The sequence below is a fragment of the Nothobranchius furzeri genome, chromosome 7 (genome assembly GCF_043380555.1).
Source record: "Nothobranchius furzeri strain GRZ-AD chromosome 7, NfurGRZ-RIMD1, whole genome shotgun sequence".
NCBI lineage: Eukaryota > Metazoa > Chordata > Actinopteri > Cyprinodontiformes > Nothobranchiidae > Nothobranchius > Nothobranchius furzeri.
Genome location: NC_091747.1, coordinates 26,779,772 through 26,807,080, shown reverse-complemented (window position 1 = coordinate 26,807,080; position 27,309 = coordinate 26,779,772). Strand labels below are relative to the sequence as shown.

The following is a 27,309-nucleotide window of genomic DNA, read 5'->3' as shown; positions in this document are numbered from 1 at the left end:
AGGGACTCGGAGTAGAACCGCTGCTTCTCTGGATCGAAAGGAGCTAGTTGAGGTGGTTTGGGCATCTGGTCAGGATGCCTCCTGGACGCCTCCCCGGGGAGGTGTTTCGGGCATGTCCTGCCGGCAGAAGGCCCCCGGGTCGACCCAGGACACGTTGGAGAGGTTACATCTCCAATCTGGTCCGGGAACGCCTTGGGGTCCTGCCGGAGGAGCTGGTGGACAAGGCCGGGGAGAGGACGGTCTGGAGCTCCCTAGTTGGGATGCTGCCCCCGCGACCCGGACCCGGATAAGCAGAGGAAGATGACAACGATGAAGTAATCCTGCATGTTTTTCAGGTAACAATAAAAGTGTTGGAAAAATGGGAGGGGATGAATCGATATGCAGTTGAGAAAGCCATGCTTCAGCAAATTCATTTGTACCCAAAATAAAATGGTTGTGAAATTAAGTGTTTCTTTGGTTTTATTGTCTTTCACTCAAAATAAATACCAACTAGCTAAATAGTTATCAGCTGTAGTAGTTAAATTCTGTTGCAATGAGCTGCTGTGATACACAATAGGACAGTGTTATGGATATTTAATAACTAATTTTTGTTGCTGGTGAGAGAGGAGTGTTGCTGAAATGTTTTTCACTGCTTCTGGGAGTCCTGTACTTTAGCAATTGGTGTAGGTCAAAAGTTCATCTTGGGCTTAACAATAAAACTGAATATTTAGCCAGTACTATTTTGTTTGCACATTTTGAAAAGTCTTAGTTTAATGTGTTCTCATTTTTTCCATATGTTTTTTTAATTCACTTTACAGCCTTTTATTGTGTGTGTATATATACATATGTGTGTGTGTATATATACATATATATATATATATATGTGTGTGTATGTATGTATGTATGTGCTATTGTCATAAAAATTCCCTGTCTGAAGAACAAAGGGATTTAATATTCAATTTTCATGCAACGCAGGTTACAACGTTACTTAAGTTTGCCAGTCCAGATCTGAAGAGAAAAAAAAAATCCGAAATAAAAAGCTTTTTACGGTAAGTTTTGTTTTTTAAAAAACTACTTCCAGTGAAAGTAATGACTTCTGGTTAAGGTAATGACCCACCGTGTAATTTTTCTCTTAAATATGTACAAATCGAAGAGAAAAACGACACGGTATGGTTTTGACAAATTCAAACTACTTTTGTGCTTTGTCAATAAAGCGTATTCAAGAAAAAAAAACTACTTCCGGCAAAGGCAATGACTTCCGGCGAAGGTAATGACACTTTTTTCCGGATACGTCATTTCCTGTCACGGCAAAGACGCCAGCTGATGTCTGCAGCCAGATGCTCTTGGGCGTCTTTGCCGTGACAGGAAATGACGTATCCGGAAAAACAAGTGTCATTACCTTCGCCGGAAGTCATTACCTTTGCCGGAAGTAGTTTTTTTTTCGGGTCATTACCTTTGCCGGAAGTAGTTTTTTTTTCTTGAATACGCTTTATTGACAAAGCACAAAAGTAGTTTGGATTTGTCAAAACCATACCGTGTCGTTTTTCTCTTCGATTTGTACACATTTAAGAGAAAAATTACACAGTGGGTCATTACCTTAACCAGAAGTCATTACTTTCACTGGAAGTAGTTTAAAAAAAAAAAAAACTTACCGGAAAAAGCTTTTTATTTCGGATTTTTTTTTCTCTTCAGATCTGGACTGGCAAACTTAAGTAACGTTGTTACCTGCGTTGCATGAAAACTGAATATTAAATCCCTTTGTTCTTCAGACAGGGAATTTTTATGACAGTAGCACATACATACATACATATACATATATATATATATACACACACACACACATATATGTATATATACACACACACACAATAAAAGGCTGTAAAGTGAATTAAAAAAACATATGGATAAAATGAGAACACGTTAAACTAAGACTTTTCAAAATGTGCTAACAAAATAGTACTGGCTAAATATTCAGTTTTATTGTTAAGCCCAAGATGAACTTTTGACCTACACCAATTGCTAAAGTACAGGACTCCCAGAAGCAGTGAAAAACATTTCAGCAACACTCCTCTCTCACCAGCAACAAAAATTAGTTATTAAATATCCAAAACACTGTCCTATTGTGTATCACAGCAGCTCATTGCAACAGAATTTAACTACTACAGCTGATAACTATTTAGCTAGTTGGTATTTATTTTGAGTGAAAGACAATAAAACCAAAGAAACACTTGATTTCACAACTATTTTATTTTGGGTACAAATTAATTTGCTGAAGCATGGCTTTCTCAGCAGCATATCAATTCATCCCCTTCCATTTTTCCAACACTTTTATTGTTACCTGAAAAACATGCAGGATTACTTCAACGTCATCATCTTCCTCCGCTTGTCTGGGTACGGGTCGTGGGGGCAGCATCCCAACTAGGGAGCTCCAGACCGTCCTCTCCCCGGCCAGCTCCACCAGCTCCTCCGGCAGGACCCCAAGGCGTTCCCGGACCAGATTGGAGATGTAACCTCTCCAACGTGTCCTGGGTCGACCCGGGGGCCTCCTGCCGGCAGGACATGCCTGAAACACCTCCCCGGGGAGGCGTCCAGGAGGCATCCTGACCAGATGCCCAAACCACCTCAACTAGCTCCTTTCGATCCAGAGGAGCAAAGGCTCTACTCCGAGTCCCTCCCGGATGTCCGAGCTCCTCACCCTATCTCTAAGGCTGAGCCCGGCCACCCTACGGAGGAAACTCATTTTGGCCGCTTGTATCCGCGATCTCGTTCTTTCGGTCATTACCCAAAGCTCATGACCATAGGTGAGGATTGGGACGTAGATCGACCGGTAAATCGAGAGCCTGGCTTTCTGGCTCAGCTCCCTCTTCCCCACGACAGATTGGCTCTGCGTCCGCATCACTGCAGACGCTGAACCAATCCGCCTGTCGATCTCCCGATCCCTCCTACCGTCACTCGTGAACAAGACCCCGAGATACTTAAACTCCTCCACTTGAGGTAGGACCTCTCCCCCGACCCGGAGTTGGCAAGCCACCCTTTTCCGGTCGAGAACCATAATCTCAGATTTGGAGGTGCTGACCCTCATCCCAGCCGCTTCACACTCGGCCGCGAACCTACCCAGCAAGAGCTGAAGGGAGCAAGAGCTGAAGATCAGAGCTGGGTGAAGCTAGGAGGACCACATCATCCGCAAAAAGCAGAGACGAGATTCTCCTGCCACCAAACTCTGTTAAGGATTACTTCATACACTGTCAAATGTTTTCGAAAAGTAACTTTTATACCAATCACTGCTGAAGCCTGCGTTGTACCTCTGGAACAAGGACATCAAACACCAAGCCCAGAAACTGGAACTCTCTCTTCTTTATTAGTTTATCTATTCCTGAGCATGAACCAATCCACTCTTGTCAGCTCATCAACCTATAAAACACGTTAACATAAAAATGAACAAAACATTCCTCTCAGCATTAGACAACGGACCCAGGTGGCCCACTGACCACGCATCCACATAAATAAATGTGATGCAACTTATTGTAAGTCAGTATACATTTACCTGTGCATCAGCAAAGTGGAACATCAGTGGCTTTAGTCTTTGCTTTAATTTAAGCGAGACACCTGGATTGTGCCACAGATACATGAGGCCAGACTTCACTCCACCGCTGCAGAGATCCTTATACAAAGTCTGAGTAGAGACAAGAGTTAAAAATAAGCAACATTACCACAGATAACAAGGGATTGCATTATCCTATGTCCAATTTTAGAGTCTTAATTTATTATAATTAAACATTACCTTGATTTCACCATCTGAAATCACTGCCTGGGTTCCATTTTTCAAAGCCTCGATTGTCCTGTAATATAGATAAAAATACATCTTATTAGCAAATGAAGAATACAAGCACATGTAAGGAGTTTTGTCAGGGTCACTTGAAGAAGTCCGATATTCATTTTAGATCTATATTTAAGGCCTGTAACTCCTGAATGATTTGCAGCTACATGTGCTTAAATCCGGTAATATTAATATAAACCAAACCCGATCAAAGCAGTCAGTCGACAAAAATATCTATTTTTTATAAGGATAGGATTATTCTGAAACAGAATCAGAAGGAGGGCGGCATTAATTAGAGAAGCGGCTACTATTTCAAAGTTATTGTACCTGTTGCAGGACACCTGATTTGTGCAACCACAGTAGAATGACCCAGCACACCACACACAATAACTGAAAAATATTTAGAGATATTGAAAGCTAAGCTTGTCCAGAAAATAGATTTTATTTCTGGGTGCACAGGACCAGTTCCAGTGTGGGCCAGATGCTGAAAAATAAATTCATAAATCTGTCTTTTTGAAGTTTCACAAATCAGAGGAAGGTTTCACAAATCACAAACTATGTTTTATGCATTCCTACGAGCCCAGAATAATTTAAAACAGGTTTGAAGAGTGTATGTATTGTAGGTTTTGAGCTAGAGCAGAATAAAAATGGTCAGAGTAGAGAAAAATTGGGTGTATTAGCCCTTTAGCCATTTCCCGAATCGGAAGCTAACTTTAGCCTCGTATGAAAACTAGTGATTGAAACCACTTACAAATCTCTGAAAATCTACACTTTTTAATTAAAAAAGGGTATTAATAACGTTTCAGTCAAGTCAGTATTAGAAATCGTGGTCTTTATATCATATCTAAATTATATATAAAGTTAATATTATTACTTTAACTGTTTTAACAAACAGGGAGACCAGAAAAATCAAATAGCTAAGTTAAAGCTAAGCTACAATTGCTGATAGCTTTATTTATGTAGCTTTTGTGTTCGCTAGCTTGTGATCTCCCTGCATTCGTTTTAAGACTGCGTGTTAATATTGATACAATTAGCTATGAAACACGGTGCCTTTGCAATAATTCTCTGGTAAAGCTTTAAACGCTACAGTGCCTACATTTAAGAACTAAGAACGGTTGCAACAATTAGTTAATTTCATCCTTATCCTTCTTTCTTTATCTATCATCCTTATCCTTACCTTTCCTCAATTGAAATCCGCCGAGTATGGTTGAAACAAAAACAACGTAGCGGCCGCCAAAAAAGGACCAACTTCCTGCCGAGGTCTTTCGCTCGTCGATTTTCCGGTAAAAGTAATGGCACGCCATCTTGCTCTCGACACACCAGCTGATGTCTGCAGCCAGGTCCTACTCTATCTCTGAGGTAAGTTAGCTCAACTGTTCACAGACGGAGCCTTCTAATATTCTCTCCGTCGCCGAACGTTAACTTACCGTCCTTCTGTCCTGACCTTCACCATAGGCTCGGGGCATAACGAGCAGCTTCACACTCCAGTGCATCTGCTCGTTCTATGCTAACACACAAGTTAGCCAACATGGAAGCCGCTCCTCCCACCAGAGGAGTCGACGGCGCAGGAGCTCGCCTCTGTACCTGTGGGAACAAAATCTCAAGCAAAGACCCGCACAGGGTCTGCTTGAGCTGCCTCGGGCTGGAACACGCCCAGCTGGCATTGGAAGTCCCCGGATCATGTGAGAGCTGTGCTTGCTTCACCCTGAAGAGCCTTCGCCGGCGGCTAGCGCGCCAAGCTAGCCTGTCGGGGAAGCACCCTTGCCTGCCGGCCTCTGGGCCACCGCCTGGGGACGCCAGCGAACATGTCCTCCCGGAGCCGGAACCGTGTGCCGAACTCAGCTGGGGCTCACAGCTCGAACTGGCCGGTCCGAGCCACCCCGCCGAGGACGTGTTGGAGTTGGACTACGGAGACGACGAGGACACCTCGGAACTCCTCATTTCAGAGGAGGTCGAGGAGGACGACGTCTTTCTCCCCATCGCTCAGGCCTCCATGCCTAGCTTTCCGTCCTCTCCCAGGGATGGAGCGGCTTCTCCGGCCGCCCACCTGGACATGCAGTCAGTCTGCCGACGCGCTGCGACCAGGCTCAACATCCCTTGACCCACCGTGGTCACTGAGGCTGTCAGATCCTGCTACGACGGAAAGAAGCTGCCTCAGGCCACGAGGGCGGCAAAGCCCCTCCTTCCCGGAGCTACTCCAAGAAGTGAGGTCCTCCTGGAACAAACACCCGTTCAGCTCCAGGTCTCCTGTCCAAGGAGCCTCCTCGCTGGACTTCGAAGGGATGGAGAAGGCTGGCATGCTTCGTATGCCGCCGATGGAACGGCTGGTTGCAGCCCACCTGCACCCACGGCTCTCGGCGACTTCCTCCAGGCCTCCCGCTCTCCCTGCAAAGGCGGACCGCTTCCAGTCGGCGCTGAACGAGAGGGCGTACAAGGCTGCCGCCATCTCGGTCCGAGCTTTGAATGTCTCCTCCATGCTCTCGGCGTACCAAGCCGAGCTCTGTGAGGACATGAATACGAAGCCGGACCCGGAGGTGTGGGAGGAAATCACTGTATTGACCGACATCTGCCTGCGTGTGCAGCGCTGCGCGGTCCATGCTACGGCTAAAGCTATGGGCATGATGGTGCTTCAAGAACGTGCACGATGGCTGAACCTCACCAACCTCTCTGAGAGAGAGAAGGAGGACATTTTGGACATGCCAATCGTGCCTGAAGGCATTTTTGGCTCTGCCCTGGCATCAATGCAGCAACGGTGTGCGGCCAAAAAGAAAGAGGATGAAGCCCTTCATCTCTGCCTTCCCCGTAAACCCTCACCGGCGCTGCCGGCTCGGCCGAACCTGCCTCAGGCAGCTGCCCGAGCCCAGCCTCAGTTCCGGATCCCAAAGCGCCCGAAGCCTCAAGCTGTCCAACCAGCTCCTTCGGGCTCAGAGCCTCGACCAGTTTGGCCTCAGCGATCCGGCAACCAAGCTGCTCCGCCGCCGGGACAATCCACCAGACACGGCGGTCAGCAGGTGAAGAGGAAGAAGTGGGCAGCCTGTCGGAGTTCTTCCCTCCCGACGCTGCAGCTGGCGGTTCCCCGTTCGCCAGCTCCTCCTGTTCGATGTTGCCATGGTGCCATGGTGGTCTCTCTCCAGTGCGCCACAGAGCGCGCAGGGTGACGGTCTCTGCAGCGTGCGTCGCGGCGCTCCGCTGTTGGCGTCACCCCTCCCTCTTGGCACAGGGGGTGCCTTTGGGGTTGGTTCTCGTGAGGAAAGTGGTCACGACAGATGCGAGCCTGTCGGGTTGGGGGGGGGGGGGGGGGGGGGGCTCCTGGAGGGTCGCTCTGTCAGGGGTGTGTGGAGCAGAGAGCTCTGGGGGACACACATAAATTATCTGGAACTCCTCGCGGTCTTTCTAGCCCTGAGGCGCTTCCTGCCTTTTCTCTCCGGCCATCATGTCCTAGTGAGAACAGACAACACCATGACTGTGGCTTATATAAACCACCAGGGGGGGCTGCGCTCCATGCGGTTACACACGCTGGCACGCAGACTGATCCTATGGTGCAGCAGGCATCTTCTCTCAATCAGAGCCACCCATGTCCCGGGTGTTCTGAATCGGGGGGCGTATCTGCTGTCCAGAGGGACACCCCTGTACGGGGATTGGAGCCTGCATCCAGCAGTGTTGGAACAGATTTGGATCCGGTTCGGCACAGCCGTAGTGGATCTTTTTGCCTCCAAGGAGAATGCTCACTGTCCTCAGCGCGACCGAGACGCTCCACTCGGCGTGGACGCGCTGGCGCACGACTGGCCACGGGGACTGCTTTACGCTTTTCCCCCAGTGGCCCTGATACCACCCACCTTGCTGAGGGTACGAACCCAGCTCCACACTCTCATTCTGGTGGCCCCATACTGGCCAGCCATGCATTGGGTGGCGGACATTTTCCAGCTCCTGGAGGGCCAACCTTGGAAACTTCCGCTTCGCAGGGACCTGATGTCCCAAGCGGGAGGCTCGATCTTCCACCCTCATCCAGAACGGCTGGCCCTGTGGGCCTGGCCCCTGAGGGGTGCGGGCTAGTGTCAGCAGAGCTGCCCCAGGCAGTCATTCGAACCATTCAGAATGCTAGGGCCCCCTCCACTAGGTCCCTATATGACTGTAAATGGAGGGTGTTTGAAGCCTGGTGTCAGGGCAGGGAGGTCTCACCCTTCCAATGCCCAGTGAACGTCATTCTGTCTTTCCTGCAAGACTTGTTGGATGGGAAGAAGGCTTTCTCCACCATTAAAGTGTACCTAGCAGCCATTTCCGCCCGACACTTGGGTTTTGGGAAGAAACTGGCAGGTCAACACCCCCTGGTGTGTAGCTTCATGAGGGGCGCGCGCAGGCTTCTCCCTGTGTCTCGACCCTTGGTGCCCTCATGGGATCTGTCCTTGGTGCTGTCTGCCCTCTCCGGGCCTCCATTTGAACCTATGGACGGCCTGGACCTTAAGATCCTGTCTCTTAAGGTGGTGCTACTCCTGGCTTTGGTATCTGCAAAGTGAGTTAGTGACTTACAGGCTCTCTCTGTGCACCCATCCTGCACCCAGTTTGCACCCGGTGACATGAAGGTGTCCCTGAAGCCCAACCCTGCCTTTGTGCCTAAGGTGGTGGGCTCCTTTTCTCCTATTATCCTCACAGCTTTCTACCCGCCACCCTTCTCCTCTCCTGAGGAGGAGCGGTGGCACAAGCTGTGTCCGATTCGCGCGCTCAAGGAGTATGTGAATCGGACGGAGAACCTTCGCAGGGGGGACCAGCTTTTTGTGTCATGGGGTGGGCCTCGTAAGGGGAAACCCGTCACAAAGCAGAGGCTTTCCCACTGGATTGTGGAGGCTATTTCTATGGCTTACTCCTGTCAGGGCATTCAGGCTCCTGTTGGGCTCAGGGCCCATTCTACTAGGGGCCTGTCTGCTTCTTGGGCCCTTTTTCGGGGGCTGTCAATCCAGGAGATTTGTGCTGCAGCAAGTTGGGCTTCTCCACTTGCATTTGCACGCTTCTATAAGCTTGATGTTTCGGTCCCTGCAATGACTCACACGATTCTGAGTGTGGGGTCTTTGGCGGGCCAAGACGTACCCCTGTAGGTTGGTGATCGCTGGATAAGCTGTCTGGCAATACGGGAGTCTCCATATCCCATAGTGAGACATCGAAACGAATGTTAAGAAAGAGAACTTTAGGTTACTGTCGTAACCCCGGTTCTCTGAGTAACATGAGTGAGATGTCTCACCAGACAACCCTTCTTGCTGGGCGAAGCGAGAAGAGGTGTTTATCTTGAATAATGCGTACGTGGGGACGCTTGCTACTTATAGTAGCAGGGGGACGCGTACGTCACGGTCACTGGCCAATCAGGATTGGCGTATTGAGATAAGTGCTTCTGAGGAGTCCGCGGAGGGGCGTATCCCATAGTGAGACATCTCACTCATGTTACTCAGAGAACCGGGGTTACGACAGTAACCTAAAGTTTTATTTGGCTTGCTGTTAGCACACCCTAGTGTTCGTTAGTGAAAGCCAAAGGGAAGCTCTTGCTGCTGTGCGCTCATCTTAGCAACACCTTAATCCAGTGGTTCTTATGTAGCTGTGAGTGCCCCGGGGAGGCGCAAAAGACGCCTCCCCCCGAACATTTTCCCACAAGGGGGGTGCACAATGTAAACGGCACAGTGTGTGTGTGTGTGTGTGTGTGGAGGGGGGGATACTGCCTTAATCTATCAGCTGAAATGTCTCTTTAGCCTTCCTCAGTGTCTACAGGAGCGTTTCATCTCTACTTCATAAAACATGCAGGAAACGTGCTGGAACCAGACTGCAGCGCCAGGTATGTCAGCTGCATTTTAATTACTCCAAACAGGACTGGACCAGCATCAAGTTGCAAGTGCGGTATTCTGGCCACAGGGCGGTGGAGGTTTGAGTGACTTTTCATTAACCCTGTAAAGGCTCCTTTCAGCACATATTGGCACTAGAACAAGATTCAAAACGACCAGTGACCTGGTATGGCTTTAATAGAACTGTTACAATCGGCATATAAAGTATTAATCGCACCGCAAAAACAAAAACAAGTCACTACCACAGCTAAAAATTCTAATAGCTAGCACTAGCATGTAAAGTCCTGGATGTACGGCTCCCATCTACCTGAATCCTCTTGTAAAGGCTTACGCCACACCTGGGACAGCACGGACCGGACCGGGTGGCGTCGGTCTGGGTCCCGCATCGGCAGGTTTTGTTCACACACACTTCTCAGGAATGGGACATTCTCGGAGCATCTGAGCGGGGAAAAAGATGCCCAGAAAAGTCCGACGACTGTGCAGCTCGAGGCACGGCAGCGCCGTCTCTGCGAGGGCGGGCTCCTCATGGCAGCGAGAAGAGACGCAGCTTCAGTCAGAGGCGACATCCACTTCTCAGTATCAAGAATGATAATGACTCCTGCATGCGGGAAGCTCCTGCTGCTTGATTATATCTACAAATTGGAGGCTCCCTCCAGCGGGAGGCGTGTATTTGAGCCAGACAATCAGTTGGCAGTGGGTGTGTTGGACCCGTACAGCCCGAAGCAGGGAAAATACAAGGCTACCTAGAGATGAACACTTTAAAGCTGCCCAGTCCGGCCTGTGCCAGTCCGCATGTGAAGGCGCTAGAAGGATCGTCGGCTAGCAGCTCCTACACCACACTCAGGACAATCCAGACTCTACATGTGAGATCTACATGAAGAGTCTGGTCATGTTAATTTTCAAGAAACTCCTCAAGACCCAGCTCTTCAGAGGCCATCTTCTAAACTAGGACCTCCCTGCACCCGTTCCCCACCCCACTGTCCAGTCCTTGTTCACTTCACTCTGATTATGCTGCCACCGCCACCTAGGATGGACTGATTAGTGTTTGTTGTTAGGCTCAAGGGCAACCCGCTGGCTTCGTCATCACCTGTAAGTCTCTCTGGACTAAAGGGGTCTGCTAAACACAAACGTAAATAAAGCTTTATGAAAATGTGTGACAAACATGACTTGCCAACTAAACGGGAAAGGTCACGTAACGTCCACAAAGGGTCAGTTTTCACCCATACATCAGTAAACATAACCTTTCGTCTACAGAAATAAATCCACTTTCTGTTTGGCCTTCCAAACCCAGAAGGTTCTGTTCAGCGCAATTTTACATAGAGAAGACAAAACATCCAAACATCTCTCCCAAGGTCCTATTCTCTGCATCAAGGCCGGATTAACCATTTGGGCAACTGGGCAATTGCCCAGGGCCCACAAACTCTAAAGGGCCCAGGGAAGCAAGGACACGAGCAAAATACTGTATCTGTAATCTCCCGCTTTATATTAAACTAGGGTGACCGTACGTCCGGTTTTCCCGGACATGTCCACTTTTCACTCGCTGTCCGGGCGTCCGGACTGGGGGTTCTTGATGAAAATGTCCGGCTTTTCATCCAGGAGCAGGGATCGAATTATGGGGGACTTGGATATCCTACACATCCAGGGGAGCCCGAAAAAAGTTTTCTACCTATATTACATCATTTATGGACTCTTTTGAGCTGAGAGCACAGAGAGCGGCACAGCGCATTGTTGCGCAGCGCTCCAGGCTGCTGCTTCCATCGCACGGTCCATTCTCAAAATGGCGCAACCAAAAAACTATAATTAACACACGATCGTTCATGTCTGCACATGTTCTCTATTTTCTGACTTATGTGTGCCTGAAGCGCCCTGCTACTGTGGAGCTCATCACCTGTGCTGCGGTGATGTCACCTCACTGACGCAGCATCGAAACGCGCTCTCCGCTTTGCTGTCAGGAGATCCCTTTGATCTGCTCAAAAGTATCTGATGAGGTGAAAAAGTAAGAATCCAGGCAGCAGTTTTTCTGGAGAGTTCAGAGGAGATGCAGGAAGATGAGAGACAAACAGGACAGGAAAAGTTAAATAAAAACAAGAAAACAAAGTGTTGAAAAGTAAAATGTAGGTAGATTTATCTCCACTGCACATTTTTACATGTATAAAACAATAAGTTATACACATGTAATATTTACACATCTGATACAATTCAGATCACCTTCAACACTCAGTCACACATCCAGGGCCGTTTCAAGACATTTTGGGGGCCAAGGCAAAATGACCCCCCCCCCCCCCCAATAACTGGGCTCCCCAGAAGCCTCTGTGTAATTCATACCCTCTCCAGGAGTATTAGTTATACAGCGTTTATAAAAGTTCCTCAGACATTACTGACATGTTCTAATATTATCAGATGAAGAACTAAATTATCAGACATGCCGTCTCATCTGCTGCTTTTCTAAACTTGCAAAAAGTAACAAAACCATGTGAAAGCCACTATTTGTGGATTCTCTGAAAGTTTCCATGGAGTGTGTGAGAACTTATTTTATCATTGATCCTATCGTCTAATCTCACAGCTGGAACAAGCATCCTTAATAATCTGTGCACAGGAAGCGTACCGATGCTGTAGTAAAACAAAAGGTATAATAATTTATTATTAATAAAACCTTGTTGCAGCACTAAAGCAGAAAAATGAGATTTTGCAATAAATATGCTAAATATTTACATATGAATTGTTTTAGAGCCCTTTTATTGGCAGAATCTGATATTAATGTAGTTACAAAAAAATGGGTCCCAACATGGTTTGTGTGGCGTTGCCATAGTGTGACGTCATAGGCACAGATCCCCTGTCCTATTTTTTGGAAATGGAAATATGGTCACCCTATAGTAAACAAACTGTCCACCCGAGCTTTTGCGCTGCACAGAGACGCTTCGCTGCCTATGACTTTGAACGTCAGCTGAGAGTCAGTCTCATGCAGACTGACCAATGAAGAGAGGGCCTCAAGTTAAGACCCTCAGTCCACACAAGGTGGGTCAAAGGTTACCCTGAGCAGGTTACGTGATGTCAGGCATTCAAGTATTGAGTATATTTACTGCATATTACAGTAAAATATTCTGTGTGTGACCATATTATGGTGATCCTTGGGTCGTGATGATGGGGCCCTTGAATATTGTTGCCCAGGGTACAACAAAGTGTTAATCTGGCCCTGCTCTGCATGAATGCCAGACGTCAGCTTGCAATAATCATATGTGATGAATGAACAAGATGTTTAAATCAAATGTTTGAATAATCTGTGCTTAAATCGATGAATTAGAAATTAATATTGTTCTTACAATGATCCATTTATATCACAAATGTAACGTTATGAAGTTCATAACTTTCAGCTCCACACAGCTGCCCCTGTACACAGTAACACCCGTGTAGAAAACGCCAAGGTCGGGTGTTCCTCAGACTGTTTACATTCCAGGAGAAGAGCCAGAAGGAGAAGAAGAACGCTTTTCAATAATCAAAGTACTTAATTTGTGATTAAAGCTAATCGAAACAGATGTTGATCAATAATAATCAAGTGAATGATCTGTGGAATAAAGATGTCATGATTTATGTGTTTAATGAAAACAGGACTACTGCACAGACAGACTGACCCTCATCTCCATAGAAACGCATGACACATTGTTCCAATCAATCAGAGCTTTCGGCTGCCGCAAGAGAATCTGGCTTGTTGACTTAAAGTGTCCAATCCGCTTTACTAAAACTTATCAACAATTCAGAGATATAAAACAAGGCAACGCCATTTTAAGCTCAGTTCCATTTTGACTTCAGTTCTGTTCAGTTGGAAGTCCTACGGGGTTCCATCGTCATCAAAAGAGAAGTACAGCCTGGCCAGATGTGCTTTCTTCTTTAACTGAGAACTGTGAAGCTACTGGAGAGTTCCGTTGTTTACCAACAAGACGACATCCCTTCAAAATAAGAGCACCACTAGCTGACGCTGCCGATGGTACCGGGGTCGACCCTTCAGACGGGCTTTGACGTGCTGTGACCGCTGCCTCAACCAGCTCCAGTACACATCCGAGGTCCTAGGACCTGGCATTTCCTGATCTACCTGGGAGACTCCACAGGGTACGTACACGGCAAAATAGCTGCTCATGTCATCAGCTTCCGAAGCCTCGTGGTCCGTAGTCATAACAACCAGATACGCTCCGTCAGCCTAAAGATCCTGAACAAACACACACACACACGCACCAACACAACATCCAAATCCATTTTCATCCATCACAGAGTTACTCCTGGTAGACTGTTAAGAATTTATAATCAAGAAATTAAAGATTCTTAAACGATCCCAACTCTCTCTCTTTTCTTGTCTCAAAGTCAATACAGAGTGTTTAATTAAACTCCCTGATGATAAAAACAGCCCATCTTCTGATTATAACAAGTGATCTACTTACAGTATATTAAAATACAACTCTAGATCGTTACATCACTCTATTTCATTACATTTGGCGAGCTAAGCCTGATATCTGCACAGTTTATTACACTTTGTGCCGATTTTGAGACATATTTTGGGATTTTTGTCCAGTGTGTGAGTTCAGGGAGAGGAAAAAAGCGAGCATTTTCCTCATTCAGCTTCTCAGAAAAGGGGGGTGCACATTCATCACCCTCCGACAGGGGGCGCTGTTTCATCAAAACACCTTGAGTGCTGACGTGTGCTAACGGCCATTTTGGGCCTACGTTTGAGGGTAAACATTTCTCCTGTTTTAATACGTTGGAACCGTCTGTTTATTGTTTGTCGCGGTGTTTGTGACACTGTGTGCATCCATTTGTGTAATCGGAGACAGAATACTCCGTCGGCAATTTATTTCCGTCCAGAAGACGCCTGATCAGCATCAATTTTTCCCGGTAGACTCGTGAGCAACTGCCGTAGCTTAACTTGCTTGGTAACCGCTGTAATTCGGGTTATGTACCGCAGAGCGATACTGCATCCAGATTGCGTACGCTGTTACACCCTTTTAATCACGGAGCGAGATGCCCGTTGGTTAATCGGGCAATTTTAAGACCCTGGTCGCTCCAGGGCGTTCGCTAGCATTAGCCAAGGAGCTAACTAGCCACTCTCAGTGAGAGGCTTGGGAACGCGTCCCGCGAAGCTGTCAAGCCGTTCCGACGCAGCGATTCTGCGTCCTTAAATCCGCTAAACCTTCCGGTACGGAGTACTTTTGGATAACGTTAGCGGCGGTTCTAATAAACGCTCCGGTGTTTAGAATCGTGATTCTGCTACAGGGAATACAACGCCGGGTGCCGGACTGCGCATGCGCAACCATCCGCCATCTTAGGTGCCCGACACGTAGCTCGACCTGCCATCTTGGACAGGTCAAATGACAATGATATTTTTGGCATTATTGAACAATTTTGCCCAAAATATTAATTCAACGGCCAAGCTTCCCTGTGACTAATTCTTTAATGAGTATACAGGTAAGGTTGTTTCTAAATAAACATCTAAACTGAAACAAAATCAAAGAGTAAATTAGTAAATTCCAGATCTCATTACTGATTTAGAAAATGGACTCAGAGGTAACGATGCAATTAACATCTCAACTTCAGGCGATGCAAAACACTTTCCTACCAATGATGACTAACATGATGAACATGATCTGCAATCTTCAGAAAGACGTCGAGGGCGTCAAACAATTTGTGCGTGATTCTCAGGCGACCCGGGCAGAGGCTCCGTGTTTGCCTGAGAAGCCGCAAAATGAGACTGAAATGCTGCAGGCTGATGTTTTCACAGGTTCTGACTCACAGGAAAACGACAACACCTCAAAGGAAAGCGACAACACCTCACCGGTCGTTCCATCCGTGGCGATGTTAGGCGATGAACCCACAGATGACGACCCCAGTACCACTACTGCTACCGCCGTATCTGAAAAAATTTTGCTTGCACCTCTGGTCGTGAGAAAGGGATCTAATAGGCCCGCAGTGGAGGTCACTGTAAATCAGAGGCATCGCTGTGTCGCATTATTAGACACAGGAGCAGACATCTCGCTCATCAGCAGAGCTCTTTACAGCAGCATGTGCGAACAAAGGGGGGAGGACATCTCACCCCCCACACTAATTTCAGGCCCAAAGGATTTTGACGATTTCTATGGCGCTCCATCGTCCGCGGCTGCGACGGCTGAGGTCAACATCTCGATAGGAGGCATGTCCTTTAAACACCTCGTGTACATCAACGAGGAGATGAGGATGCCCATGCTCATAGGGTTGGACAGTCTCCAACGCCTTGACGCTAGAATCAGCTGCGCGTCCGGACAACTGTTTGCACGTGTGAGGAAGCCAAGGCCGTACAAACCGCGGCCTGACACAGGCGAACGCCTTACTGTGGCAAGTCTTTCGCGGGGGTACGCGATTTCGACCTCACCACCACTCTCGAAGCCACCGGGTAGGCCCCCGGAACTTCTGTCACAGATTGAGAAGGTAATAGACCAGGCAGATGCTCTCACAAGCGAGGTCGAGCGAGACAAGCTACGACAACTTTTGCTAAAGTACCAGGATTTTCTATCACTTGACTCCTTGGACTGTGGTCTGACCACTATCCATGAAGTCCGGATTCCTACAAGGCCAGATGCACCGCCGTCCTTTGTGCGGCAATACAAGATTCCCCTGGCATCCATAGAACCAGTCCAGGAAATCATTGACAGCCTCTTGGCTAACGGGGTCATTCGACCCTGCAACAGCACCTACTCGGCTCCGTTGTGGCCGGTACTGAAGCCTAATGGTAAGTGGCGACTTACCATTGACTACCGGCAACTCAACAAACAGGTCCCCTTGTCTAGGTGGCCTATGGCACGCCTGGAGCAGGAGCTTCCAAGAGTGAAAGATGCTAAGTACTTTTCCACACTTGACATTGCGTCCGGATTTTGGACGATTCCCGTCCACGAATCGGACCAACACAAACTTGCTTTCTCCTTTGCCAACCGGCAGTACACCTTCACCCGGTGTCCTTTTGGTTATTCCAACTCGCCAGCTGAGTTCAACATCTTCTTGAACAAGGCCTGCCCCGATGCTCGAGAGCGTGGGACCCTCATGTATGTCGACGACATTCTTATTCGTCGGCGTACGTTGGATGACCACCTGGCCGAGCTGGACCATGTCATGGGTCAGCTCGCGGCGGCGGGTGCTAAGATCTCTCTCGCCAAGGGTCAGTGGTGCAGGTCGCAAGTTCAGTACGTTGGCCTCCTTGTGGGACCACAGGGAGTGCAGCCTCAGCTTGGCAGGATTCAGGGTGTTGCCACCATCTCACCTCCGATGAACGTCTCCGAACTTCGCAGCTTCTTGGGGGTCTGCAACTACTCGCGTCAGTTCGTGGAACATTACGCTGAGTTGGCACAACCTCTGACTAATCTGTTGAAGAAGGATGTGGCGTTCGAGTGGGCGGAGCAGCACCAGCAGGCCATGGATGACCTGAAGGCCCCGATGTGCTCGGCTCCATGCTTGGCGCTCCCCGACTGTGACAAGGAGTTCCACCTTGAGGTTGGTTTCTCAGCTCACTGTTTGAGTGCTGGTCTCTACCAGATTCATGACTGCGACAGGCGTGTCGTAGCCTATGCTAATAAGCTCTTGACTGGACCTGAGTTGAAATACTCGGACTGTGAAAAGGCTTTGCTTTCCACCATGTGGGCAGTTAAGTACTTTGCAAACTACATTGGCGGACAGAAAATCATCATTGAGACACAGCACCAGCCGGTGACCTTCCTTAACAGTCAGCGCATCAGAGATGGTGTGGTGACCAATTCACGAATCGCTTCGTGGCTGCTGGCTCTTCAAAGCTTCGACATCGAGGTGCGCTATGCCCAGAACCGACGTAGCCCTCTTGGCATGGGTTTGGCTGCGTGCCAACACTGCTCGGACGACACCATCGCGTCAGTCCCGCCAGCCAGGCCCCCTCAGGCTCTTCTAAACCACAACCACCACTACTACGACCAGTCATACTGTGCGGGTTTACCGACCGTATACGTGGATGGCAGTGCTTTTCAGCACGGTTCTGCGCCTAGTGCGGGCGTGGGTGTCATCTGGGTAGACGGTGACCACAGGGCGTCCCGATGTTACTCTCTGGGTGAGAAGACCTCACAGTATGCTGAAGTAGCGGGGATCGTGATAGCGCTACGTAGCGCTAGGGACCGTGGCTTCCGTGAACTGGTGATTTGCACTGACTCGGACTACGCGCGTCTCAGTTTCTTGTGTCATCTACCAACTTGGAAGAGTAACGGGTTCCAGACCGCTAGCCGGAAGCCCGTCAAAAATCAGGCCCTCTTCAGGGCATGTGACGTTCTGGTAACTGCACTTGACATGCACGTTTACTGGCGTGAAGTCAAAGGTCACTCTCGCGCACCCGGTCCTGAGAAGGAGTTGAACGATCTCGCAGACTCTTTGGCCAAACAGGGCGCGATCGATGGCCCCCTGTGGGTTTTCGACCCCGGGTGGCTTGAGGGACGTGTGTGGTCTTTCCCTGATGAAAACCAGGTGTGTGTTGTTACTCGAGCTCGGGCTGCTAAAGCGTCCGCCTCGGAACCACCCAAAGGTGCGGTGGCCGTTCAACCTGCCTATTCGGATACCGATCTTGTCAGTCTTCAATCCCAGGACCCTGCTATCAGCAGGATGATCAAGTACATTTCTGATCCTAAAACCCAGCAACCAACTTCCGTCGAGCTTGATTCCGTTCCAGAGCTTCGCTCTCTCTTTCGTGTGCGGTCCACACTGAGGGTCGTCGAAGGGCTGCTGATGCACGCTGCCAAGCCTCCTTCGCCGCCTGTCCTTGTTACTCCAAAACCGCTGAGGAGGGGCATGATCTCGCAGGCTCATGACTCTCCATCCGCCGGTCACAAAGGCGTCAAGGCCACGTTCGGTGCCCTGTGCCAGGTTGCTTATTGGCCGGGGATGCGTCGTGACATCTCGGACCACGTCGAGCATTGCTTGGTTTGTTGTCAGTTTCAGCCGTCCAACCCTACGCACAGAGCTCCCCTACAAGAAAAAGGGCCAACCACTCCATGGTCGGACTTGCAGTTCGATTGGGTGGGGCCTCTGAACAAATCCACCAGAGGAAGTAAGTACATACTGACTGTCACCTGCGCATTCACCAAATGGGTTGAATGTTTGCCGGCACCTGATGACACGGCTAAGACTACAGCGATCCTCTTGCTGAATCACGTTTTTGCCCGCTTCGGTTTGCCCACAAGGGTCGACTCGGACAGGGGTACCCATTTCACCTCTGCGGTGATGAAACATCTTTGGGAACCGTTGGGTGTCAAGGCTAAGTTCCACATTAGCCACCGGCCACAGTCTTCTGGACAAGTCGAAAGGGTGAACCGCACGGTTATCAGCATGTTAAAAAAGTACGTGTCAGCTAACCACCGAGATTGGGATGTGAAACTTCCGTTGGTCCTCATGGCCATACGCGCTACCCCCCATGGGTCTACAGGTGTCTCCCCGTTTGAAATGATGACGGGCAGACAAATGACCCTACCACTTCACCTGCTGTATCAACGACCGGTTCGGTCCGACACAGCCCCGGCTTGTACGAGCGGCCAATACTTGCAGGACCTGAGAACTCACCTGCTTGCAGCATTCTCGTTCGCACAGGCATCTCTGGAAAAGTCAGCTGAAGGCAGGAAATCTTATTACGATAAGAAAGCCTCACATTCCGAACTCGATGTAGGTGATCAGGCCTGGTACTACATTTTCGCTCCCAAAACGGGTAACAATAATGCGACCTCGGGGAAGCTGGCTAAGAAACTTTTGCCCAAATGGTCGGGTCCATACCTGATTACAGATAAGATCTCTCCGGTCGTGTATCAGATCAAGATCGCCGACAAAAACAAGGCGCCCGTCTACAAATGGGTACACAGGGACCATATCAAACTGCACAAGGGTCCCACAGATTTGGCCAATACCGACAACAACAATCCACCGACATCACAAGGGGGGGTGATAAATAAAAGGTTGGTTCCACAGATTTCTATCTCTGATTACACAAATTTGTTTGTTTGTGAGTGTGCATGGTTGTCTTCCATGTTATACGTCACATGCAGACTTAAGGTGTTGAGACGGACGTGCTGTGGGCTCCTGGAGTCAGGTAAACGGCCAGGTAACAGTGAGTGGGTTAGGCCACATAGTACTGTTGTCCAAAAAATTTTTTTATTTTTTTTATCTTTACTAATCATAATTCCTTAGGGGTACATTAACATGAACATGATTACTAACCACTGATTTACATTTTAGTACTGATTTACATTTCTGTTTTTATAGTATCTTTGAAGTTGATTTAAGAGTGAATATTCCTTTTGTGATTATCAATTCTTTGCTTTATCTTACAGGGCTATAACCAATTTTGCCCTGTCCTGACGGCGTGTATTTACAGTGAGAATTCACTGATACCAGTTAGGGTTCTTTCATTTTTCTGCTTCTCGCATCATCCCTTTTTGCATCTCACACAGACAGGGCTGCATCCATTTCTTCACTTAATGGGTAACTCACATAAACTTTACACATAGTACAACAGGTACTCATAGAGTTAGGTTTTTAAATTTTTTTTTTTTGATGACATGAAATGCAATTTTGTCATGTCTACATTGAAGTGCCTACACTGTGCTCTCTCTCCTCTGCTGAGCTTGTGTGGATCCTGCTTCCTGGGGGTGGATCCGTGACTCGTCATCTGCATCGACTACTCCTGGGTGGGTCCTCCGGCTTGTTGGCCTTGGACGACTGTGGTTCCGACATGGCTGCTGGGACACCTCATTCGTTGGGATTACTGTCAACTGCTCTTCCCTTTTTGTGGATTACGATAAGTACTCTTTCAAAGTTCAATTTTTATTTGGAATATTACCCTGCCTGTGGATACAACAATGGATTTTTAATTGGAATACTACCCTGTTCGTGGATACGTACAAGATTTGCTCCTGCTTTGCTTTATTGCCCGTGAGGATATAAAGGCTGTTGTTTCGTTTATGGCTTCCATGGGGAATAATTAATAACCTGCTGACTTGTGTTCTTCCTGAGGAGTATGCGAGACTGTTCTTCGGCGTGGGGTTCGTACCTCACCACAGATGGCTGTTCCCTTGGGATCGCATCCTGTTCTGTTGTCAAGATTCTTCATAACTTGGGTTTGTTCAACGACCAAGTGGTCTCTTGAAGGACCACATTGACCTTGAAAAGGGGGGATATGTAACGTTATGAAGTTCATAACGTTCAGCTCCACACAGCTGCCCCTGTACACAGTAACACCCGTGTAGAAAACGCCAAGGTCGGGTGTTCCTCAGACTGTTTACATTCCAGGAGAAGAGCCAGAAGGAGAAGAAGAACGCTTTTCAATAATCAAAGTACTTAATTTGTGATTAAAGCTAATCGAAACAGATGTTGATCAATAATAATCAAGTGAATGATCTGTGGAATAAAGATGTCATGATTTATGTGTTAAATGAAAACAGGACTACTGCACAGACAGACTGACCCTCATCTCCATAGAAACGCATGACACATTGTTCCAACCAATCAGAGCTTTCGGCTGCCGTAAGAGAATCTGGCTTGTTGACTTAAAGTGTCCAATCCGCTTTACTAAAACTTATCAACAATTCAGAGATATAAAACAAGGCAACGCCATTTTAAGCTCAGTTCCATTTTGACTTCAGTTCTGTTCAGTTGGAAGTCCTACGGGGTTCCATCGTCATCAAAAGAGAAGTACAGCCTGGCCAGATGTGCTTTCTTCTTTAACTGAGAACTGTGAAGCTACTGGAGAGTTCCGTTGTTTACCAACAAGACGACATCCCTTCAAAATAAGAGCACCACTAGCTGACGCTGCCGATGGTACCGGGGTCGACCCTTCAGACGGGCTTTGACGTGCTGTGACCGCTGCCTCAACCAGCTCCAGTACACATCCGAGGTCCTAGGACCTGGCATTTCCTGATCTACCTGGGAGACTCCACAGGGTACGTACACGGCAAAATAGCTGCTCAAGTCATCAGCTGCCGAAGCCTCGTGGTCCGTAGTCATAACAACCAGATACGCTCCGTCAGCCTAAAGATCCTGAACAAACACACACACACGCACCAACACAACATCCAAATCCATTTTCATCCATCACAGAGTTAGTCCTGGTAGACTGTTAAGAATTTATAATCAAGAAATTAAAGATTCTTAAACGATCCCAACTCTCTCTCTTTTCTTGTCTCAAAGTCAATACAGAGTGTTTAATTAAACTCCCTGATGATAAAAACAGCCCATCTTCTGATTATAACAAGTGATCTACTTACAGTATATTAAAATACAACTCTAGATCGTTACATCACTCTATTTCATTACACAAATCAGTACGTGTTTGATTTAACAAGTTAATCATTATCTACACTCATACACATCTTGTAACGTGAGGAAATATGGGTTTTCTGTCACAATGGTGGTGTTGGACTCAGCTGGGTCAAAGCTGGGTCATTGAGAACTTTCACCCACAGATTAAGACCTGAACGCCAGCGAGTCTGGGAGGAAACCATAACATCTGCCACCTGCGGTACCAGAAGAAGGAGTTCTCATGGACAAGTAATCATAACAAGTCAAAACATAAAGTTTAAACTTCCTTTTCTTGTTTTGAATGTTAAAAGTTTAATCATCAATTTGCTCATTATAAATGTGTTTTAATCAAATGAATGACTATTATGCTTTGGGGTAATTATAAGAGATTTAATGAATCCATAATTAGATAATGTTGAGAGTGTTTGTTGCTGACCTTCACACACACTCAAGCACACACACCCACACACAGATTCTCACAGTTAAACTCCAAAACACATTTGCTGACGCACACGTTTGCTTTGAGAAGAGAAAGGCTTTTGGTAAGTTTCAGTCTTATGATTTCAGTTCGTGCTTGACAACGAAAGAGAGAGGACGTGTGAACAACTGCTGAAAGGGGGGGGGAGCCGGTTGGCTCGTTTCTTCCCCCCCTTCTCTCACACGCTGTTCCTGCCAAGCCAGGCAGAATAGCTGAATCGCAACTTCTAACGCAGACTCATTACTGAGTCTTTTGATTTCTGAGTGAACTTAACTTAATAAAGCGCATCGACAAAACGCTTTACCATCAACGTGTACCGAGGGCAACTCTGGACCGTTTCGCGGCGCATCTTTGTCTTCTTTGCGAGCCAAGGTGCCCTGGATGAAACATCCTAAGGTGACGTCCCGGGTCCAACAGAGGGTCCGATTTTCGGTGAGGCAAAACACGACAGATAGCGTTTTGATGCATCTTTTCCAACTAAACCTAATTTTATTCAAACCATCACTTTTCACTCAGACACCTGTTTCTTCCTGAAGCAAAATCAGATGCACACACGCATTCATCTCACCTCATGTTCAATTCTCACGACACTTTGCACACCCACGCATCCATAACCACATCCTATTACTCTCAATCTTCATTCACCAACAGAAGGTGTATTTGAGCAAGAACAGCATATCAACTGTTAAAGATTGTCCCACAAAGTTGCCAATGTTGATTGTTATTTCCTGTTTGTCAATTTCAAAATCATTAGTTTAATTTGAAGAATTAAAACTTTTAATTGTCAAACTGGTTTCCTCATTGAACTGAAACACAGACACACAGATATTATCGTCAGTTTATCGATGAAAACAACCTTTGAGTCTTCTTAACAATATAACTGAGTAAAGACAGTTTCTCCTTACAATATAACTGAGCCAGTCAATATTTTCTTTACAAATATGGCTGAGCCAGCCAAATTTCTTTACATAAGATACTCACATAAGGTTAAAGATTCTTATTCACAGTGTTAAGAAATCTTGTATCTGAAGGAAGGCGTGGCTTTCTGAGGGATGTTCAGAAAACGTGTCAAATTCTGATTCGCCAAACTTGGCCAGAAATCATTACAAAGTAGTTTAATTAAACAAGAATTACTTCCCGATTAAGTTTTCAGCTGACCCTCGATTCGGCCAAATAAGGAAAGAAGCCTCTTTTGAAACAAACTTATTTGACCTCCTGACAAAGCCTCTCTGCAACGCTGCGGCTGAAACCAGACTACCGGCTCTTTTCAGAGCCTAGCAAACATCAACCTTAGACACAAACAAGCGTTCCAGCTTCCTGCCTTCACCTGGAGGGATCTAAGACGACGAGTCTTATCGGAACTATCTACGGGTTCCTGATGTCAGAGTTCACTCCACCGGCAGTGACCATTGAACCCCCGGATCCAACGAGAACCTCCACACCAAGGGTAGACTTGGCACGACAGACTGTGTTAAATAAACAACTCTCTAGTTTATTAAAACAACAAATTCTTTTACACCCAGACTTCCCAATTTCTCTCAGATACAAAGAACGGTTGCTACAAGATCCAGCTTCCATCACAACCCCTCACATCCACCACACCACATCTCATTATTCATATCTCGTCATGTATTAATTATTAGTTTAGGAAAAATAATTAAATTCATTTTATAAACTACATACTGACTGTCTGAATTAATACGAAGTGTGTTTATGGTCCCTGAACAAGTTAAAGTAACTATAATCTTCTGATTAAACATTAAAAGATCAATCAGGTTGATCTTTCATGTTTATATGGAATCATAACATCTTATTGGTCATAAATAATATGTATTAATTCCACTACATTACAAATGTCTAAAATTAATCGTACATTATTTACCATACCAACATTAAACTGTATAAACTACATAAACACATTAGATAAAGTCCTCCTGAGTGAGGGACTACAGGCAGGTTAAACTGGTAGCCAAACAACTGCAGGTGCATTAGCGCCCCCTTCTGGAATACATATGGATCCTAGCAGGACGGCCTGGTGAAGTCGCCCGTTTTCAGCTTTAGTATGGTTCCTCTGAAGTTCTCCTGTAAGAACCCACCTTCTCTGGTACCGCATCTGCTGTCTGGTGCTTAAAACTAGGAGTTGAAGGCTTTCTAAAGGTTCCCGCGTCTGGTTTAAAGGAACAAAACAGTCTGAACTGAAACTTCATAGTTTATTGGTTTATGTGAACATTGATCCAACCAAAGAAACCCAGCCTGTAACATGGTTTAAATGGAGATAAATGATTTCGTTATTTACACAGAGGTTATGCTTCACTGGATCAGCCGTGCAGAAGGGTGAGTTTAGTAGGACGGATTAAAGCAGATGAAATAAAAGTGGCTGAAAAAAAGCTTTGATTGGGTTGATGTGTTTGATCAGTGCTGCAGAACCCAAACAGGAACCATCAACAGGTGGACATATCCCTCACCAACAACTCACAAAATTAAGATGGTGGCTTTAAGAGACGAGGTGTTAGAATCAGCGTCAGGATTCGGTCCAAGCAAAGATGAAAACATCAGTGGCAGAAGTGTCCTCTTCAGTTCTACCAACAGAACCATCCTCTTCTTCAGCAGAAGAACATCTTGCTCATTCATGATTCACACACACACACGCCTGAATCACCCTCTGCTGAGATCCCAGGAGAAAATATAAAGTCCATCTTCAGCATCTTCACATGCTCAGAGTGAGAAGAAGCCTTACAGTGGGGCTCCACATCTGTACAGGATGGGCAGATGTTGGGCTGCAGCGTGCTGGAGGTTCCTCCTGCAGAATAAACTCCAGAATCTCCACTGCTGCTGCTGTTCTGCCGGCTGTGTCTGCACCAGAGGAGCCACGAGAGGACCCGACGTTACAGATCAAAGTTTACTTACAGAACAAGCACATATTAATAGTCATAATAACAACAAAGAAGTGCTCTTCTTTCTCTCACATCTGGAGGTTTCTTGATCCAGCTGCTTCTTGAGTACCATTACAAGGCTTATTTCACCCCTGAGTGAAATTTACGTTGTTTCCATATTCTCCAGAGTTAGATACGTGGGAAAAAGCATTTTGTAATCCGCCCAGTCATTCTCCTAATCTGCTAGTATTCTGTTAGCGTTAGCTTAGGATAAACAATGTAAGTGAATGGTAACAGCTAGCATTTAGAGGGTTGAGTTAAGCCGGGCGTACACTGTGCGACTTTTTCACTTTTTTGAGCCGATTTTCCAGTCGTGCGAGAATCCACGAGATCGGGGCGAGTTTTGCGCCGAGCGGTTGTGTAGTGTACAGGGGGTTACGAGGGGCGATTAACACCACGTGACCAGCTGCCGATCAGCAGTCGTGAGCTCGCACGGACTTCTGGAGTGTTTAATATTTCGCTCGTCCCTCGTGAGGGTATCGCACTGTTGAAGCGGCGCTGCGAGCAGCTGCGACCCAAAAAGTAAAAGAACCGCTCACGGCGCATTCGCAATCCTGCATCAACACAGTTCGCTCGCTATTTCCCTAATAACACACGTTGTTCGTTTTTGTTTCTACACGTTTTTTTTACTCACAAAGATTGCCAAGAAAGCGTGTTTGTCATGTTCATGTCAAATTAAACTGATCACAAAACACAAATTTACTTTCTTTATTTCGTTTTCCTCATCCAACCCCCATAAATCCCTGTGTGTCCTCCTGCAGCACTCCCGAAGGACAACAGGCAAAACAAGACAAAAAAGTCTGACGTGTTGAGTAAAAACTGCTATTTTTAGCATATTTTTAGGGCCGACGTGTTGCTACCAGACGTACAGTGTGAGCAGTCAGGTCGCATGCGAGAACTGGGTCGTGCAGTGTGAGCACACGACTCGTGAGATCTGCTCTGCGAGGAAGTCGTACAGTTTGAGCTGAAGCTGAGTGCTACGAGTGAAAAAGTCACACAGTGTACGCCCGGCTTTAGGGTCATTCAGACTTGGGACTACTTTGTGACAAAGCACTGCTGTAAGGTGCAATGACCCCCCCCCCCAAAAAAAGTCTTCTAGAGTTCTTGCTGCTGAGTTTGGGGAGGTTATGTTTCTATGGTAAGAAAACGGTTCATGCTTGTGTGGCGAAGGTTGTGAGAATTCCATTCAATGTGGAACGAAGACAACAACGGCTTCCTGCCCTGGGAAGTCCGTCAACAACAACCATGGAGAAACTAAATGAGCATCAGGTCTCTGAGGTGTATGTCACATCAGAAGACTACCAGACAGATGGCGCTGCGCCTGAAGAAAAAAGCGCTGCAGGTACAGAAGGACGTGCGCCGTTACTAGAACTGCGACGTCTGGCCGACATCATCTCCAGGTTTACTATATAACAGTTACAACATTTCACCCTCAGGACAGTAGACGGTGAGTTTTAAGGCCTCAGTGTTGTGTATTTGCACCTTACAGTGGTGCTTTGTCATAAGCCCTTTTTAGAAGACACACCACGCCGGCAAATCAGCATAAACTGCCGCCACGGCGTCTTATGAACGCACCGTGGCGATGCGGGAATGTTTCAGCATTTGTGCCACTGCGCTTGGTAGTAATACAACTGCAACGCCGGACTTGTGAATGTGTTTAACGTCTTGGTGCAACAGAGGGAGGGGTCATGATCACATGGGGAGTTACTGCCGAGCACCGGAAGGGAAATATATTTAAAATGTTTAGCTTTTGTAATCCAAACCAGCTGAGATGGCAAACTGGAGTAATACAGCGCTCCTAGAGCTTTCTCCATTAGAGCTGGAGGTCAGATCACCAGAGACTGCACAGGGACTGTGAGGGACAGACACCTTTAGGAGCTGCTAGTTAAAAAAACGTAATGAGCGCGGCTTCGATCGCAATAAAAGGCAAGTTGTGTCTACGATAAACGGAAGTCCGCGGCAGCGCAGAGA

The 27,309-nt window shown here is 47.1% G+C and overlaps 1 protein-coding gene, 1 long non-coding RNA gene and 1 pseudogene across 2 annotated transcripts in view; 1 reads left to right on the top strand and 2 right to left on the bottom strand.

Moving 5' to 3' along the window:
* Positions 1-3,515: 3,515 nt before the first annotated feature.
* LOC139070547 (uncharacterized) lies at positions 3,516-5,107 on the bottom strand. The gene is made up of 3 exons (XR_011521031.1): positions 4,974-5,107; positions 3,761-3,818; positions 3,516-3,652 (listed from the first exon to the last, which is right to left on the bottom strand). It is a non-coding gene; the product is annotated as an uncharacterized lncRNA (long non-coding RNA).
* A 1,980-nt stretch (positions 5,108-7,087) lies between these two features.
* On the top strand, positions 7,088-8,968 carry LOC139070544 (uncharacterized; annotated as a pseudogene).
* Positions 8,969-24,596: 15,628 nt separating this feature from the next.
* LOC107373063 (interferon alpha/beta receptor 1b) overlaps positions 24,597-27,309 on the bottom strand; it is a 46,442-nt gene continuing 43,729 nt past the window's right edge. The window contains exon 8 of the mRNA XM_054738384.2: positions 24,597-25,258. Within this exon, the coding sequence (XP_054594359.2) occupies positions 25,033-25,258 (226 nt within the window). The 3' untranslated portion in view covers positions 24,597-25,032. The remainder of the gene's footprint in view (positions 25,259-27,309) is intronic.